This window comes from Lactuca saligna, chromosome 2, assembly GCF_052625555.1.
Source record: "Lactuca saligna cultivar CGN05327 chromosome 2, ASM5262555v1, whole genome shotgun sequence".
Classification (NCBI taxonomy): domain Eukaryota; kingdom Viridiplantae; phylum Streptophyta; class Magnoliopsida; order Asterales; family Asteraceae; genus Lactuca; species Lactuca saligna.
In genome coordinates, this window is record NC_136418.1 from 186914997 (window position 1) to 186934783 (window position 19787).

The 19787-nt window shown below is 35.2% G+C and overlaps 1 protein-coding gene across 1 annotated transcript; it reads left to right on the top strand.

The window, feature by feature from the left end:
• Positions 1–16319: 16319 nt before the first annotated feature.
• LOC145028545 (uncharacterized) lies at positions 16320–18493 on the top strand. The gene is made up of 4 exons (XM_078977239.1): positions 16320–16438; positions 17186–17237; positions 17613–17661; positions 17820–18493. The coding sequence occupies exons 2-4, from the start codon at positions 17210–17212 to the stop codon at positions 18271–18273; spliced, it is 531 nt and encodes a 176-aa protein (XP_078833365.1). The 5' UTR covers positions 16320–16438; positions 17186–17209; the 3' UTR covers positions 18274–18493.
• The last annotated feature ends 1294 nt before the right edge of the window (positions 18494–19787 follow it).

A 19787-nucleotide genomic window follows, 5' to 3' on the forward strand; every position in this document is an offset into this window, starting at 1 on the left:
GGTTTATTACTCCTTGAAACTATTACATAGGTGCTCAAGTTCACCCTATACTATGCCTCTAATAGGCTACATCATATGATTATATGGTTACTTCATAACTCGACCTTCGGATGTCAAGCCTTCACTCCTGAATCCTCGCATTGTCATCTGCTTCGTCAAGGATCATTTGAAATGCTCTCGCCTTTGGTTTTGGCGGCACATTTGGCTTTTTAGCCCCCTCTCTCCTCGGGAAATCTTGCTTGAAGTGCCCTTCCTCATTACATTCATAACACACCCTTTTATTGAATTTACACTCGTTGGCGTAATGCCCATGCTTCCCACACTTGAAACAAGCCACCTCCTCACCGCATTTTCCAGAGTGTTTCTTTTTTCACTTCTCGCACCATCTTTCTTCACTCCCTTCTCCTCTAAACTTCCTTGTACTGGACTTGCTTCTCTCATTGGGCTTCGCATACCTCTCAAACTTCCTCTTTTCTCCAACCTCGGTCTTGTTGGCGGCTCTTCCCTTGATCATCTCCTCAACCGACTTGGCAGCCCAGATAGCTGCCTCCAAATTGGGTGCCTGACGTACTGGCACTGCATATTCCCATGGAAGTCCTTTTGCGTACTTGTCGATTTTCGTCAGCTCATCCGGAACAAGACGTAAGGCAAACTCCATCTTCTCTGTGAAGTTGTTGTTGTATTCATCAATAGACATGCTTCCTTTCTTCAAGGTAAGGAATTGGTTTTCTAGCTCGAGCAGATTTTGGGCTGAGCAGTACCTACATTTGAACTGCACCTAAAACTCTGCCCACGTCAGTTGCAAGGGCTCATTGGGGCTTAGAGTCTTCCCCAGAGTGTTCCACCAACGAACCACGCCTCCTCTGAACTGGTGTACCGCAAACGTGGTTTGTTGTTTGCCTCTGCAACCACACGTCATGAAAGCTAACTACATCTCCGAGATCCAATCCATGACCCCTATCGGATCTTCCTTTCTAGTGAAAGTCGAAGGATTGCAAGTCAGAAAATCCTTGTACTTGCATCCATTCCTCTCGACTACGTCATCTTGGTTGTTTTGTCGAACTATTGATGGGTCGACTTGACCAACGATTCCAATGTAGTTCTCCTCCTCAGTCTGCCCTTCGTTCAACTCGGGTCGTTCGATCTGAATAGTTGTTTCTTCTCGATTTTGCTGGAGCAAACGTCTGGTTTCCTCCATTTGATGATCCAACATCATTTGGATCAATGCCTGCACTCCGGCCATCGTTATTGGCTCAGCAGCGGCTACCACAACTGGTATTTGCTCAATCACTGGGGGCTGACCTTGGTTCCCATTTGCATTCACATTTCCGCTACGGGTCCTTGCCATCTTGATATATACACCGAATAAGGTGAATCTAGATCTTAATTTAGGATTGAAATCTTAAATCATCCTTATCACTCCGAAACGTTTATATGCTAGTTCTAATATCGTACTCGTACGTTTAGAATCCTAAACACATAAGGTTTCCAGATCTGGTCGGCAACAAACCATAGATTCGAATAAATAATAGCATATAAGGCATAAAGCATTTAGCACATAAAAGCATTTTAGGCATGATTCCTAAAATAATTTAGTGCTCACACCTCACAATCATCGCTTAGAATTCTAAGTTTAAGTCTAGAAATAAATCCATATTCCTAGTTCGCTTAAACTAATGCTCTGATACCAACTGTGACATCACCATTTTTACGGCCAGAAAAGACCGATTTTGTTTATGCGTTATAAAAATCAGAGTATCTCTTTTAATAAAAAATGTTGCGAAATTTGTTCCCAGAAAAACATGATAATTGGTTATCAAAGCATTTCTAAAGAAATATATTTTTATTCACTTTTAAAACATTTAGGATGTCATCGTCAATACAGAAACATAAGCATAAACAGAACTTACATTCATTTACACTAGTGATCTACATCTCTTTTAAATCTCTCAGTGTAATGTGACTTCATATCAACACATGTGATATAAATAAACTGAGTGGGTCAGGTTGGGAAACCTGGTGAGTACATAGGGTCTTCAACCCACAATAATATAATTATTATGTTTAAACAATCAAACAATCAACCCAATTACCCATCCCCATTATCTTCTTTATTCTTAAGGATCTACCCTAAGAATCAACTGTTTCTCATTCATTCATTCCTAAGGATCATCCTAAGGAAACAACATGAATTCCATTGTTGCCAATGACACATTGGTTAAGCGCAGCTGCTAATATTGTCACTTAGGCACAACTGCCAGAATTGGGACATTTTCTATGAGGCGCTTCTGCTAGTATTGACCTTTAAACACTAATGTCATGGTCATAAGGCTCCCTATTAGGCGCAGCTGCCGATACTATCCTTAGAGCGCAGCTGCTAGGACGTTTATCGTAGATCTAAATCATCTACGGGTTGTGGCGCAGCTGCCAGTGCTCATCTATAGGGTACTAGGTCCACTGCTACCAATGTATACCTATAGGGCACTAGGTCCGTACTACTAATGTTCCTCTATTTCAGCTTTTATCCCTCATCATTCATCTACCCATGTTTTACCCAACATATTTTGTAGATATAAAATACTTTATACAGTTTACATCATTTAAAACATGTATAAAAATCTTTCACCAGCATAGACAGCAAGTATTCAGACAATATGCACACATAACACGTAATTTATATTAAAATACTTCATATCTATGTGTAAGATGAAATGGACCATGCACTCACTTGATTAGGTGGTGATTTCGAACTCAGACAGTGCTTCGTTATTTCAAAACAATTTTCCTCGACAAAACCTAGTATCAATACCACTAGTGTTTAGTTTTTTAACGTTAACCGCGACTAATTAATAGTCTAGCTATTATTACTATTATATAAGCGTTAAATAACACTCAATATAACTCATAATAATAGCCCAAATAATTATTTTAAGGTCCTAATAATGTTACTATAATTAAATAAAAGCTATATTAAATATAGTATAGCCGTAGCTCACTTACAACGGGGTTTTTTTTTATAAAAAAACCGGGCTTCACTGGAGCAGTGTTTTCCGAGCCGAAAGCTTTTCTTCTCGGAGCCGTCGGGCGCTCCGGGGCTTTCTTCTCATGCTAGGGAGGTTCCCTAGACTTGGGAGGGGTTTAAGGAGGTTAGAGAGAAGTTAGAGAGATAAAGAGAGGCTTATGGTGTGAAGAAAATATGAGGAGTTCACCCTTGTATTTATAGGAGTTTTATAGTAAAGTAGTCTCTAAGCTTCGTCCGTATCTTCCGCGTACGAGATCCGCTTTCTACGTTCCTTATATCCACGTGTTGGTATTTAGGAGGACTACAAGTTCCAGCAGCGTTCATGGATTTAATGAATAGGGTTTGTAATCCGTTTCTAGATAAATCTATGATAGTGTTCATAGATGACATTCTGATTTACTCAAAAAGCCAAGAGGAGCATGGCAGACACTTGCAAGAAGTGTTAGAAGTCTTGAAGAAGGAGAAGTTGTATGCAAAGTTCTCCAAATGTGATTTTTGGATTCGTGAAGTCCAATTCTTGGGTCACGTGGTCAACCAAGAAGGGATAATGGTTAATCCAGCGAAGATTGAAGCTGTGATGAAGTGGGAACAGCCGAAAAGTCCCACAGAGATCCGAAGCTTTTTAGGATTAGTCGGATATTACCGAAGGTTTATCCAAGGCTTTTCTTCGATCGCTAGTCCATTAACAGCTTTGACCCACAAAAGGAGCTAGTTATGCTTGGAGTGATAAGCATAAAGAAGCATTCGAGAAGCTAAAGAAGAGGCTATGTGAGGCACCGATTCTATCTCTACCCGATGGAGTTGAAGACTTCGCTGTTTATAGTGATGCGTCTGGGGTTGGATTGGGTTGTGTATTGACCCAAAGAGATAAGGTGATCGCATATGCATCTCGACAGCTGAAAGAGCATGAAAAAAATTACCCGACTCATGATTTGGAGTTGCCAGCGGTAGTTTTCGCTCTAAAAATATGGAGGCATTACCTCTATGGCACGAAGTACAAACTTTTCACTGATCATAATAGTCTCCAATATGTCTTTAATCATAAAGAATTGAATATGCGGCAACGACGCTGGCTAGAATTACTTAAGGACTACGACTGTGAGATACTTTACCACCCCGGTAAAGCTAATGTTGTTGCTGATGCTCTCAGTCGGAAAGTCAATCTTGAAGGAAAAAGGCCAAGAGCGTTAAGAATAGAAGTTGTCTCGACAATTGTGGAAAGTATAAAGAAAGCTCAAGAGGAAGCTTCTAAGAAGAATGACCGAAAGGAGGAACGTTTGGGCAAATTGTTGGTTTTTGATACAAACGGTCATGGACTAAAGGTGTTCCAAGGTCGGATTTGGGTACCTAAGTCTGGAGGAATAAGAGATCTTCTGATGGAAGAAGCTCACAAGACCATGTACTCAATTCATCCTGGTAGCACTAAAATGTATAGGGACCTGAAACCCTACTACTGGTGGCCAACGATGAAGCTTGATGTTGCAAAGTATGTGGCCGAGTGTGTGACTTGTGCGAGAGTCAAGACACAACATCAGAAACCATATGGGAGTTTAGAACCTTTACCTGTGTCTATGGGTAAATGGGAAGACATTGCGATGGATTTTGTCACTAAACTGCCCAGAACAAAAAGTGGTCACGACATGATTTGGGTGGTCATTGATCGATTCACTAAGAGTGCGCATTTCATAGCAGCCAATGAGAAATGGTCTATGGAAAAGCTTGCGAATTCTTACGTGAAGGAAATTGTGAGGCTTCATGGTGTTCCGTTAACGATTGTGTCAGATCGTGACAGCCGTTTCACCTCAAGGTTTTGGAAAAGTCTACAAGAGGAAATGGGTACCAAGTTGTGTTTAAGTACATCTTACCATCCACAGACTGATGGTCAGAGTGAAAGAACAATACAAAAACTTGAAGATATGCTGAGAGCATGTACCCTGGATTTCCTAAGTAACTGGGATGAACACTTACCTTTGGTAGAATTTTCTTACAATAATAGTTTCCACTCAAGCATAAAGATGGCACCTTATCAAGCTTTGTACGGACAGAAGTGTCGTACGCCGTCTTGTTGGCTTGAGGCTAGAGAAAAGCAGTTTATGGGACCCGAGATGGTCCATCAGACTGCTGAGAAGTTGAAAGTGATCAGGGAAAGAATGTTAGCAGCTCAAGATCGTCAAAAGAGCTATGCTGACAAGAAGCGAAGGCTAATGACTTTTGAAGTTGGAGATTCGGTTTTGCTTAAAGTCTCGCCGTGTAAGGGACTTATAAGATTTGGTAAAAGGGGAAAGTTGAGTCCAAGGTTTATTGGACCATTTAAAGTTCTTCAGAGGGTTGGGAACCAAGCTTACAAGCTCGAATTACCCGAAGAATTGAATGGAATTCGTAACACTTTTCATGTGTGTTATTTGAGGAAGTTCACGGGAGAAGTTCCTGACATAATTCCAATTTCTGAATTAAGAAATGATGAAAACAAGAGGTTAATTGAATAACCAGAGGCAATTGTTGACCGAAAGACTAAGAAGCTTCGACACAAGATGGTCGAATTAGTGCTTGTCCGTTAGAAACATTTGAATGGGTCAAATCTCACCTGGGAAACGGAGAGTGACATGTTGAGTCGCTATCCGCATTTGTTTGTTGATGTGTGATTCCGGGGACGGAATCATCCTAAGGGGGAGAGAGTTGTAACGCCCGCGTTTCCAGGCTAGGCATTTTCATTGATGTAATAGTCTAGGTTAACCCTTGTAACTCTTTTTGAAGTATTAATGATGAAATATTTGAGTATTATGTGAATTATGTGTATTTGTGTGCTTATTACTTAATTATAAAAATATAATTAATAAAGGATAAAACTAAGCGTCAAAATTAAAGTATGAGATAAGCCCTATATCTTTACATAAAGTTGTAGTGGTCGAAACAAGGATTCCGGAGATATAAGGAATGCCAAAATCCGAGTTATAACGAAGAAGTTATGACATGTCGAAGTTTCGCGACAGAACTGACACGACGCCGAATGACGTAAAATATGAATTTAAGTTAGAGTGATATCTAGCCGTAGCGATCTAAACGAAAGTCGTAGGGTTCGTTAAACTGAGAGCGTACATAAAAAGAACGCCCAAATCTGACTTCGTATGAGGAAGTTATGATTTCCCGAAGTTTCGACTTAGCGGTATGCAGCCCGAATACTCAAATATGATATCGAGTGATTCTTAACCGAAACAATCTAAACAAGAGTCGAAGATCTCTTCAATAGTATTCCAACGATAAAAAGATAGGCGAAAACGGACGCCGGGTGAAGAAGTTATGATTTTATAACGGAGTTTTCCTATCCCAGCGTACTAAAAATAATATATAAGTAATATATTTATAATATATTAAAAATCAAGTCAAAATTAGCCAATGGAGTCTGAACAAGAGTTGTAGAGCATGATCTCATCTTCGCGTCGATATAAAGAACGTCGAAAACGGAGTTCGTATGCAAAAGTTATGAATTTCTGAAGTTCGGGACGCGAACCCTAAAGCTGTGTCAGAGACCACGACGTGGCAAGCAGTGCCACGATGTGGCAAGTCTTCTGACATCTCCGGGAGTCCCCCAGATGCAACTTGAGATGACGTATGCAGTGACGATCAAGCCCACGACGTGGAAAAAGGTGCCACGACGTGGCAAGGGCCAGTTTTGCCCTATAAATAGATTTGAAGGGCCAGCCGTTTAGGGTTGCTATTTTCTCTCCTCTCTCCCGCTTTACCTCGATTTACGTGCAAGAAATATCCCGAAGATCCCGAGAAGTGTAATTCCCAAGCCGAAGCTCTGCCCGCGAGGAGTCTGGTATTTGTGAAGATCTTCCAGATCTACCTAAGAATACTACTTCTACAAGTCGTATTGTTGTCTGATCATCTTCTGATCAAGTGAGTGTGTAGTTACTTTCATTCCAACACATTATTATAAAGTATTTTATATAAAATACGTGCTATGCGTATATATTTTGTTGTTATATGTGTGAATGTATATTCACTCTCTTCTATCTCGTAGATCTGATTTATTCTCTATGAAATACGTGTTATGTGTGTGTGCCTCATCTGTTATGTGGAATATGTATTGATTAAAGCATGCTATACAGGTTTTAAACTATGTATAAAAATGTATATTTTTATCTACTAATATGTTGGGTAGAACATGGGTAGATAGTTGGTGTGTAATATACAGATGAGAGGCCTTGATGTTGTTTTGATTCAGTCATCTAGCGGAGTTTAGATGACGACCACGAACTTTTCTAGACAGTCTTGTGGAACGCTATCAGGCTCGCCACCTATAGGTGTTAATGAACTTGGGTGTTCATTCGTTGTACTCCATCCCCCTCATGGTTGCCTTATTTGACTTATATTGCTGAGGAACCCCCGAAGCATGTGTAGTCGCCCCGATGAAATATTCTTAGACTAGGTCCCTTGTGTTAGTTATTTTAGGGACATAAAGTGAGAATAACGGGAATGGGTAACTGGGTTATTGTTGGTTGATGAAAATTAATTTAATTAATTATTGTGGGTTGAAAACCCTATATGCTCACCAGGCTCCCAAGCCTGACCCACTCAGTTTCTTTGTATTACAGGAAGGGGCGCGAGGGCATAAGATGGATAATCATCAAGTTGTTTTGTTTACAAGTCTGTATATGTATATATTTGTTGAATGACTTGTAATGTTTATCGTTTATGCTTTATGGTCTGTATCGGAACATGACATCCCGAGTTTTGGTTATATAATGAAAATACATTTCTTTATGAAATGCTTTGGTAAATATTATTTTATCATACTTTGTTTTTGGGAGCAAATTCCGCATCTCTTTTAAAATCAAAAGGATTTACTCTGAAATTATTTTAAAAAGCATAAATGAAACCGGTGTTTTCTGGCCGTGATTTTGGGGATGTCACACCCCGTTGGCTAATTCTCATTCTATCTCGAATTTATAAAACTGTATCGAATTTATCGCGCTCAAAGAGTAGAGATTAAACTTTGTCCATATTTATCTCACACTATCTCCGTTTTCGACGTTCTTTATATCCATGTGTAGGTAAAAATAATATCTACAACTTTCATTTTGACTCCGTCGGCTAATTCTCGACCGATCATAAATTTAACAGTAGGTGACGTTTAGACTGTTAGATGGCCGCGAAGAATTCGTAACTCCTTCATAAGAACTCCGTTTTTGTACATATTTTTACCGTTGAGTTCCTATTAATGAGATCTTTAACTCTCATTTAGGTCGCGTAAGCCAAAAACCGCTCGAACTAAAATTCGAGTTTCGGGTTGTACACTGCTAAGCTGAAACTTTGAAAAATCATAACTTCCTCATACGAAGTCAGATTTGGGCTTTCTTTTTATGGATTTTCTCATTTTAACATAATATACGACTTTGGTTTAGATAAATAAGGCTAAAAAGTCTTCTATCGTAAATTCACTTTTTACGCTTCCCGGTGTCGTGCCGGTTTTGCCATAAAACTTCGACGAGCCATAACTTCTTCGTTATAACTCGGATTTCGGCATTCTTTATATGTACGGAAACCTTGTGACATATACTATAACTTGGTTAAGATTATTTATTCTAAATAATCTTTTTGTCGAAAAGTCGTTTTCGACCCCTATTATCCCTAAATTGACTAGCTCGGATCTACGGGCGTTACATAGGTAATACACTCCAGTCGTGCATGTAATTGTGTGAGAAAATAAATGATGATTGGATGCCTCTAATAGCCACCGGATGGACGACCCCGCTACACTTTTCTGTGATCAGCAGATGTTTGATCGATTTGGGGTTTTCGGGTCGCTTAAGCTTCGATTTGATTTCTTCCGCAACGCGATCGTAGATCATTTGATGAGGATGTGGTGGAGCTTGTGTGGGAAACTCAGAGACGCTGGAGATGGCGGTGGTGGTCGAAGCGGATCTAGAGATGGTGGTGGTGGCAGCGACCAATGTGGTGCTTTTAGGGCTTGTGGGGGCCGACGAATCTGAAACCCACTTTCTAGGGTAGGAGTTGGTGGAGGTAAGAAGAAGAAGAGACAATCGTTAATGGAGATTTGTTGAGCAGAGGAAGGAGGTGGTATGAGCAGTGGGTTTCTAGCGCTAGTAGAGTATACCGAGGAATAAAGAGAGTTCGACAAATAAACATCAAATACAGAAAGCGAAACCTGATTGGTCGATAAAAAGGTGAAGTATATCCAAAACGATATGTGTATACAAAGGAATTTACAAAATGACATAAAATGACCTTTAAAAGAAACGACCTACAATTTTAACCATATATATAGATGAAGGGTCATTTTTGTCAATCCCTTAGCCACTTTACTGTAGCTAAGGGTAGACAATTTTAATATATATATATAATTATTAGTACTTTTTATAATCATGAGCATTTTTTTTCTAGTTTACATTGTTATTGGTATTGTTTATTCAACATTTTAATATAGTCAATTATATTTCTAGAGTTCTTTTATCATAATTTTAATTTTTATCGAGTATTTGGTTGATTATTGTTATTTTATTTTCATAAATTATGCCTCATACTTATTTATCTGGTAGTCAAAAACTTAAAAAGAGAAAAAGAATTGAAGAATCAACAAAGGCTAATAGTGGCTCTCTAGATAAGTTTTTCCAAAAAAAAAAACCTACAGTTCCTTCTCAAAATCAAAATATAGTGATGATATTCCTGATAATTTGGGCGTTGATGTCGAAGGAGATCAAATTAATGATGTTAATGTTGATAATGTTAATGTCGATGGAGATCGTGTTGATGTTGATGATGGTGATGACATTGAAGATGATTAATGATGTTAATGTTTCTCAATGTTGCTATTAACGAAGTGAATATGCTAATTGAGTACTTCAAGAAGTTTAGAGAAACAAGGTTTCTCCAAGGCAATTCATGATGCGTAGGAACTTTCTATTGAAATGAATATTGATCTGTATTCTCTCAAAAGCGGCCGGTTAGTAGAAAAAAACAATTTGATGAGAATTCAAGTGATCAAGCTGTTGTCTTTTCAGCCAAGGAGAACTTTAAAGTTAATTACTTTTTTATATATTGTTGATTGAGCGAGTGTTTCTCTTAAAACAATATTTCAACAATACAAAAAAAATATTTTTGGTTTCTTGTTTCCAAAAAAATTGAAGGAATTTGATGACAAAGATCTCAAGTCATGTTGTAGCCGTCTCGAAGTCGCACTTAAGTCTGGTGAACAATCAGATATTGATTCTCATGAACTTTATATGGAGCTAAAGCTGCTTGATATGTTATTACTGAGTGAAATTACGAGCCCTAATGATGTTTTAAAGTATATGAAAGCAGTTGATTGTTTTCCTAATGTAATTATTGCCTATAGAATCTTGTTTACTATTCCTGTAACGATCGCGTTTGCAGAAAGAAGTTTTTCAAAGCTAAAGTTGTTAAAGTCCTACCTACGGTCCACAATGTCACAAGAAAGACTTAATGGATTGACGATAATATCTACTGAGAAAGATATATTAGAGACTATTGATTATGAAGAGTTAGTGAACAATTTTGCTTCCAAGAATGCTAGGAGAGTTTCGCGATTCATGTAGTTGCCTAAGATTATCTATTGTATGATCGTTCTTTTGTTTTGCTTCATATTATAACAATTATGGAATAATTAATGAATTTTTGGTATAAGTAAAAAATAAATATATATATATATATATATATATATATATATATATATATATATATATATATATATATATATATTTAGGGGGCTATTTTTTAGTTTTGCACCGGACCCCTAAAATCAACGGACCCTGGTATCACATGAATAATTTTTAGATTTAAAGTCGACAAATCCAACTTCTTAAAGTTAACGTTATATGTTTTTTTTGGAAATTTTATATTAGCCACATGCCCCCATGATCCAATGCCTAATTTTTTTCACGAATAATGTCCTAAAAAATAGGTTATTGTTCAAATACATCATGCCCTCAACACTTTGGCCTAGGGTCAACTCAATTTAGTTGCAGTTAATTGATAGGGTCTTGACTGTGAAAGATTTTGTGTGTGTGCATGTGTATTATTTGAGTCAATATTCCGTTTGGAATGAATTCATATTCAGATGTTAAGTAAGAGTATGAGATAGAGTTTTTGATTAATGTATTTGGTGATGATTATGAAGGATGTAAACAAATAATGCAATAGATTATGAAGGTTGTAAACAGTTGAGCATCTAAACAGTGAAATTGTTGAGATTTGTTATGCATTGGGGAATTTTAATTCATATGTGAGTATATGGAAAACTTTAGTATGATTGAACTTGGAAAAATGGAATAGGTAATTGATTAAATGGTATATGGTAAAGCTAAGTTGCTTCAAATTAAGAAATTATGTTTTGTATATTTAATATTGAAAATTGTATTCATCTTAGTTCAATACTTTGAGTAATATTCAAAACTGTTATTCCGTGTTGTGTATGAATGTGTACTATATGAGTCAATATTCTGTTTGGAATGGAATAATATTCAAATGTGAATTAAGAGTATCTGATAGAGTTTTCTTTATTATCGTATTTGGTGATGAATAGGAAGGATGTAACAAATAATGCAATGGATTATGAAGTTTAATTCATATGTGAGTATATGGAAAACACTAGTATGATTGAACTTGGAAAAATGGAATAGGTTAATGATTAAATTTTATATGGTAAATCTAAGTTGCTTCACATTAAAAAAATTTGTTCTATGGTTAATATTGAAAATTGTATTCCTCCTAGGTCCATACTTTGATATTGGAAAATAAAAATTGAAGCGATATGGATGCGTGAGTGAATGTTTAATGTATGAGTAAAAAATTATGTGTTGAGTATGGTACTATTGAAGCTGTTGATTTTTTTTGGTTTGATGCATGTGTATTCACTTATGAATATGTGCAGTTTAATTTTATAATTTGTTTGAAAAATGTAAGATTGATTATGATGATAACAATGTACATGTTCATCAAGTGTCCGTGTACTTGAAGGAAACAATGTTATGATGAATGTAGGTAATGAAGGGATAGCTGGTGGGGGACGAAAGCTAGAATTACCAAAAAGACTAATAATGGAAAATCAAAGAAAAATGACAGCAGTGATGATGATTTTGTTGAGAGGAAAAAGAAGATGAATTTTGGGAAGAATGAGAACAAAATGAAAAGGAAAAGGGTTGAAAAGATTGTTAGGGATTAAAAGGTTAAGGTGAAAGGGAAAAAAGTAATTGGATCTCAGGATAAATGTAAAGAAGGGAAGGTAGGAACAGAATTTCAAAGGTTGAGTACTCGTATGTCTCCAAACTCATTGTATTTAGCAATTAAAAGTTTGTCAAAAAATCAACGAGAAATGGTATGCAAGATGGGTTTTGGATCTTTTCTGGGAATGAAGATTGATACACTACCTGGAAAGTTAGCATATTTTGTTGTAGATAGCTTCACAACTAGTTCTTGCTCCATATGGGTTAAAAGTGGTGAAGTAACCATAACAAACGAGACAGTTGAAGCTATGTTTGGACTTCCGAATAAGGGTTTGGATTTTAAGACACTGGGCGAATGTGATAAGAATGATCCATTGCTTGAGGCTTGGAAAGCACAATATTGGAACGGAAATTATTATAACTATTTGAAGGAAAACAAATGTTGCGGATGAGATGTTTAAGCTGAATTTCTTGACGAAGACTGCGTTTACCCCTCGATTAAAAATCTATGGGGTAAGGGAGACACTGGTAAAATTTCAGCTCAATCGGACCACGTTTACCCCGCGATCCAATCACTTTACGTAGACCGTGCATTGCTACCAAATTTCCAAAGAAAATCTTTAAATCACTTCGTTTTATTGCTTTATCGTGGATGTTGTTACGAGACTTCAAATGTGGTTGCAAGGTCTTCCATGTGACTTCTATTGTTCCTTGAAGATGTCATTGCCCGCTTACATAAATCTGCAATAATTAAGCTTAAACGAGTAAAATTGTTCCAAACAAACAATGTAATAAAACATATGAAATGCATGCTAAATATATACAATATGTTGCGGAAATGATGTGTAAAATATGATAAAATGATGTTTAAAACTGAACCTAACAAAATCTCCCCAAACTTAAACCTTTATTGTCCTCGAGAAAAAACGAGCCGGGAATGAACTGGAAAGAAGAAAAGAAATAAATAAAACTAATAACTAAACTTCTCAAAACTATGCATGGAAAACAAAACATGATCCAAACCATAACCTCATCCATATCAAACAATTAAGAGTGTGTAAAAACACCACATGTCTTGAACCAACTTAGTCTTATCATAAAATTAAACATTACAAGATTAAGGCCCCGTTTGATATGCATATTTTCAGATCCAAACAGATCTTTCTGGCTGAATGGACCAGAAAGACTGTTTGATTTCCACAAAAAAAGGGTCTTTCCCGGTAAGATATGTCTTTCCCAGAAAGCCCTAAAATCATATATTTCTAGCTGAATGAGCTAGAAAGACAATTATGCACCAAACCCCGCCTCTTCCTTTCTTTATTGGATTATTAATTTTTAAATTTTTTTTTTATTGAATTATTATTTTTTTTTCATCATTCAGCACAATCAATCAGATGTACAATCAAACAACATGCTTTCTTTCCCAGTCATAAAACTTTCCCAGACAACACTTTACCAGACAACACTTTCCCAGACAGAAACTATCAAACGGGACCTAAGACTTAATAACTCCTTAGTACGACCCAACAAAATCAAAAGTTAACAACACTTATTCACGGTCACCGATATTGAGTTAGCAAATGAAACAAGACAAATCTTATTTTTGTGTAAAAGATATGCCATAAAAACATGCTCAACGAATTTTGTTTTGCAAATTATATCAATGACCAAACCCAACTATTTTGTTGACCAATAACAATCCTTTTCTAAAAAATCCCTACAGTTTACCCAGATTGGTTAAACCACTTACACCAGTCAAAGTAGTTAGCATTCAGTCCCAATGTCATAAGTTCAAGTCCAAGTCCAACAGAATCTTTTGTTAGCTAAACATTTTTTCTAACTTGAGTACATACAATGATGCACATTGTTCAATTAGACTATGACTAACATAAATATAAATATATATACCATCTAAATATATTTTCTTATAAATAAAGCTCATGACTTTCTATAAAGTTCGTGTAACGGACTTCCAACCAACACATCCAGACCAGACGACCTTAGTGTGCTAGATTTAATGGAATCCATCGGGTCTACTTGTCCGTACTTCAAAGGTCACAGAGTAACTTCATTTGAATCACATATTTTTTTTTGTTATTATTAAGTTCATGACTTTCGATGGAACTCGTGTAACGAACTTTCAACCCAATCAGTCATAAACAAGTCAACTTTAAGTAGTTAGGTGTAGAACACCCCTCGGGGTTTACTTATTCGAATCCAAAAGGTCACATATTTAACTTAATAATATATATTTTTTTTATTTTTTTTTTATTTATTTGTTTTAATTTATTTTTTAGGCTTATCTCTTTATATTTTCGTCATTGAGTTTTCTATTGTGAACATCTCACGATCTATTACCAAGAGAGGCTTGTAAGACATTTTTATCGGGACTAATGTTAGTACGCAAGGACCCATAAGTATAGTAGAAAACTATGTCCCCAAGCACTATACTTAGAAGGGAATGACTAGAAAAGACTTTTTAGAGCACTGGAAAGTTCGAGTTATTGGAACTTTCTATTAATTTTATGCTTTCCATAGATTGAGTAGTATAGTTGAAAACTATGTCCCCAAGCACTATACTTAGATGGGAATGAGTAGAAAACACTTTTTAGAGCGTTGGAAAGTTCGAGTTATTGGAAATTTCTATTAATTTTATGCTTTCCATAGATTGAGTTTAGTTCTAATTGAGCATTTACGAACTGTAAGACCTGGTTTCCATAGGCTAACTTAGGGCTGTAAACGAACTGAACGTTCGGTGAACCGTTCGTGAACTGTTCGGCGGGAAGTTCGTTTATGTTCGTTTATTTAATAAATGAACGAACATGAACAAAAATTATTATTCGTTTAGTTAAATGAACGAACATGATCAATGGTCTCGTTCGTTCATTTATGTTCGTCAACGTTCGTTTACGATGTTCATTTATGCTCGTTTATGTTCGTTCGTTTAAGTTTATTTATATTCATGTATATTCAATTACTTTTTACTATATTGCTATATAATATGTTCATATATGTTTAATTGTGTTTTTTTTTTTATCTTTGTTCGTTTATGTTTGTTTGTTTATGTTCGTTTAGCATGTTCACGAACATAACTGAACGAACATGAACAAAGTAATTTGTTAAACGAACGAACATGAACAAGCAAATCTCGTTCGTTTATCCGTTCGTGTTCGTTTGTTGTTCGGCTAACTTAAACGAACGAATATGAACAAGACCTTGTTCGTGTTCGTTTGGTTCGTTTACAGCCCTAGGCTAACTTATACCAACAATTATGCTTTAGTATTGAAATAATGAAAACTTTTTCATTTTTCGTTTTGCATGGGTAGTTTCGGAAGATGTGTGAGTGTGTGAGAATAAACAACAATTGTGCTTTAGTATTGAAAAATAGGTTGTTTTTCAAATACATCATGCCCTCAATGTTGTGGCCTAGGGTCAACTCAGACAATATAATGATTTTTTCTCAAATTATCCAAAGTTAAATTTGAAGAATGACTTAAACTTTACATAAAAATGATAACTTATCGATAGAATTTCAAATTAACTTTGTATGTTTCATTTTCAATATTATGTTTTTAACTTATTAATCTACTTATTATTATTTTTTGTTTTATCAAATAATTTATTTAGAATCAAGAAATCAAGAAACATTTATATAAACTCACAAGTAGGCTTGTACAAAAAAACCGGATCAGGATCCGAACCAGAACTGGTAAACCGGTTCACCATGAACCGGTCCACTATGAACCGAACTGCCAGTTTGAACCGGTTCGAGATTTTAGACATTGAACCAGTTTAATAATCGTGAACCAGTTTAGAATCGGTAGTCAAACCGATCAAACCGGTTTAGAACCGACTGAACCGGTTTAGATAGGTTCGAGTTTAATAATGACGGAACCGGTTTGAACCGAACCACTTTAAGATTGTGCCGGTTTTACTATTTATGAATTGGAAACGAACCGGTTTTCTGAACCGGTTCGGTTTGAAAAAAAAAAACGATTTGCTTACCCCTTGTGAGAGGGACGAAGAATATATGTGATTGGTCGATTGGGTATCTGTTTCACAGTTCAATGGGCCTCGGCCCAGTGGATAGGGTTTGATGTTACGGCTTACGCGTATAAAAATTGATTCATCTCCACCTTAGGGCTGGAGTACAGCGTAGAGGCGGAGGAGAAGCCGGCAAATCAGTGGACGATTGCTTCGCTTTATAACGGTAAATCCTAATCTTCCGAGTCTACTAATTTCATTACTGTGTGATTTATGATACGGATCCCGATCCCGATTCGAGGACAATGGTTTTGTTTAGTTATTTTCTAGGGTTTGTTTTCTGTGTTTCTTTTTCTTTCTGATATAAGTTTCAATGATTCATCGACTCTGAATAAACTAAGTCTATTTATTTTGCATCAAATTTAGGCATAAAGATGTTTCAAATTGATCGAAAAATTAGTTTTTTTTTTCTTCACTGCTGATAATCGGTAATTGGAGGGAGCTGTTGACTATCGGATAACATGTATTTACAAAATTGTTTCATTTTCATCTTAGTTTGGCTTTAGTTTAGCTTTGTTTGAAGGGGGACAAGAAAACTCGAATATTAATGTAAAATTTGTGCATGTCTTGATTTTACCATGGTTTTATGTGTGTGATTCATGGATCGGCTGAATGTTTGGTATTGTTTAACTCTCTTGATTGGTTTTATTCAGCTCGTTTTGTACATTGACTTTTGTAGACGTTTGCTTCTATACAATTAGTTTTCTTACATAAAGAATTACTTAATATGTTAAGTATTGCATACCATAAGCATAAGTATATGTAGTCTGCATCAATAGAGCTTTAATCAGTTAACAATGATTGGGCAATTCTAACTGGGATTTGGTGAGTTAATTATGCATATGTCAGCATATCATAATATCATAAGGCAGTTGAATTGGTTTTGGGCTTTGGTTTTTGAACTCTTATTTAGGCTTCAAAAGTCAACCAACCGCAGATGGATGGGGAAAAGAAGAATGGATCAGGTTTGTATGCAATTGCTACTTTCTGTTCAAAGAGTTTCCTCTAAATATGTTCAATTAGAATTATAGATAAACAGAGAGAACAATTCGCTTATATAAAAAAATCTTTTTGGATGCTTTATACTGGTCATCAAGGTGTAGGGTTTTGACATCTGGCTTTCTTTTTGGATGCTTTATACTGGTCAACTTATTGTTACATAGGACACTCTCTACAAAAATATTATAATTAAAAAATATCCATATATCGATTGGAAATCTTGAAGAATAAAGTGTAAATCCTTTGGTTGGAAGATTAAGGTTTTATTAGGATGAGTTGATATAAATTTGATTCCAAGATTAGAATATGCTTATACTGAATTATTAAATTTTTTGATTCAGGGAACGAGACACAAGACATGGATCAAGATGTGCGACACCTTGAATCCAGGTTACTAGATATTTATATTATTATTGAATGAATGACATAATTTTAAAAATATGGACATTAGAGAATAATAAGTTTGCATTAATTTGGATCTAATCGGTTGCTATCAACTATCTTTTAATTTGGATTTAAATGGTTTTTCATTTGTTTATATTTTTCAGGGTAGATAATTTTTCTTTGAATACGTTGGCCAACGATATAAATAAAATTCTGAGGTGTACTGTGTCCTTACTGGACAAGTTTGAAGATCTGGGCACTCGCTTACAACGTATCGAGGCGGAGTTGAAAAAATATCAACCAAAGCCAAAGCCTGAGATTCCTACAGAGGAGAAGCCACCTCCTTACAACCCAAACATATGTCTACCAACATTCCCTGACAAGTTTAATCTTGATGTCTTTTGCAACTGGGTTAAGGAGGTAGAATTTTATTTTGAGTATTATCGTGTCCCAAAGCATGAAAAAATAGACCTTGTAGCCAACACATTGCCACTTGAAGGAGAGGCTTTCAAATGGTGGCAAGATATCCAAAAGCTAAACAAGAAAGTCTATAAAAATGGTCCCTTTGGGTGGACAGAGATGAAGATGTTGTTTATGGATAAATTCCTTTCTCCATAGATTGTTTGATAGCCAACCAAAAATCCAAAGTTAAGTTTCCTTGTGTTGGATTTCGAATTTATTTATCTAAGGAAATGGAATTTAAGGAAAATTAAAATCCCTATCGGTTGTTTGCTTGAAAATAGTTGGATTAAAGCAACGCTATATATATACTAGGAACAATTGAAGGGCCGTGGGTATTGTAAAAAACCGACTTAATGCAAAAATTATAATTTATTCACACAGGATTTTATTTTCACCATTTAATGGTTTGGTTTAGAAGCATTTATTTTTATTCTTTTAGAAGATTTAAACAAAAAACCAAACAAACACACAAAGGTAGAGATGCAGAAATTAAAGTTACGAATATCATAGTAGAGTAGTATCTTGGGATGGGGAAGATTTTATGATTATCCGGTAATAATAAGAGAAATAACTGTTAATCGACACAGTCCAATCACGGTTCAGTTTGTATATTTTCCAGTTGAGAACTAATTGTTTGGTTATGGTTTTATAGATTAAATGAACCAGATAACTATATATATATATATATATATATATATATATATATATATATATATATATATATATATATATATATATATAGGGCTTAGGAAATATGTGGCTGTTATGTACCTAATATTAGGTATAGAACCACCAATAACTACATAGTTTTAACAAAATGCAATAAAATCTCTCTACCATCTTTCTTATATTCACTATTAGAATAGATGATAGGTTTTGTACATATTTTTATGGAGTTTTAAATATTTTATTTTGGATCACAAATCATGTATAAAAATACACTATCAACTACCTATAATTAAATTTTCATATTCAAATTTAATTTAGAAAATTATAGTGAAAGATTAAAATTGCTCACTAAAATCTCAATAAACTTCTTCCCGTAACTAATCAAAAAGAACAATGCAAGTATACATATGGTAGGTATCAAAGAAAGTTATAAAGCCTACTAGAAGTCTAATAAAAACAATACATTCGAAATACGTAGATAAATTATGAAATCAAGAATAATATGAGCTCAAAAGCAATAGAAAATAGATAACAAAGAAAGAAAATTATGTTTTTTTATTTAAAATGAAGTTAATTTTGATGGTTTTATACATAATATTACATACATGACAGCCACATATTCACTTTATATATATATATATATATATATATATATATATATATATATATATATATATATATATATATATATATATATATATATATATATATATATATATATATATATAATGTGTATAAAATAATTAATGCTTACTTACCATTAGATATGATTGAGGAATCAATCAATCTAAAGTTGCACCTAGATGGACACATGCAAATAGTCTATCACGCACTATGCTTAACTACTCAATAATTTGGTTATTATTAATTACACAATTTGTGGAAGTGGCATTAAATACAAAAATTTATATGTTTTATTTTATTATTATACGATTTGAAAAGCTTACAAACATTGGTTATCAAATATTTATTGTTTTTTTATACCTATATACTTTCACTTC

Excerpts from the sequence above, each read along its gene's own strand:
- LOC145028545 (XM_078977239.1), top strand. The coding sequence starts at position 17,210 with ATGGATGGGGAAAAGAAGAATGGATCAG. Across the intron at positions 17,238-17,612 it reads GGAAAAGAAGAATGGATCAG|GGAACGAGACACAAGACATG; the intron begins GTTTGTATGCAA and ends TTTTTGATTCAG. Across the intron at positions 17,662-17,819 it reads GTGCGACACCTTGAATCCAG|GGTAGATAATTTTTCTTTGA; the intron begins GTTACTAGATAT and ends TATATTTTTCAG.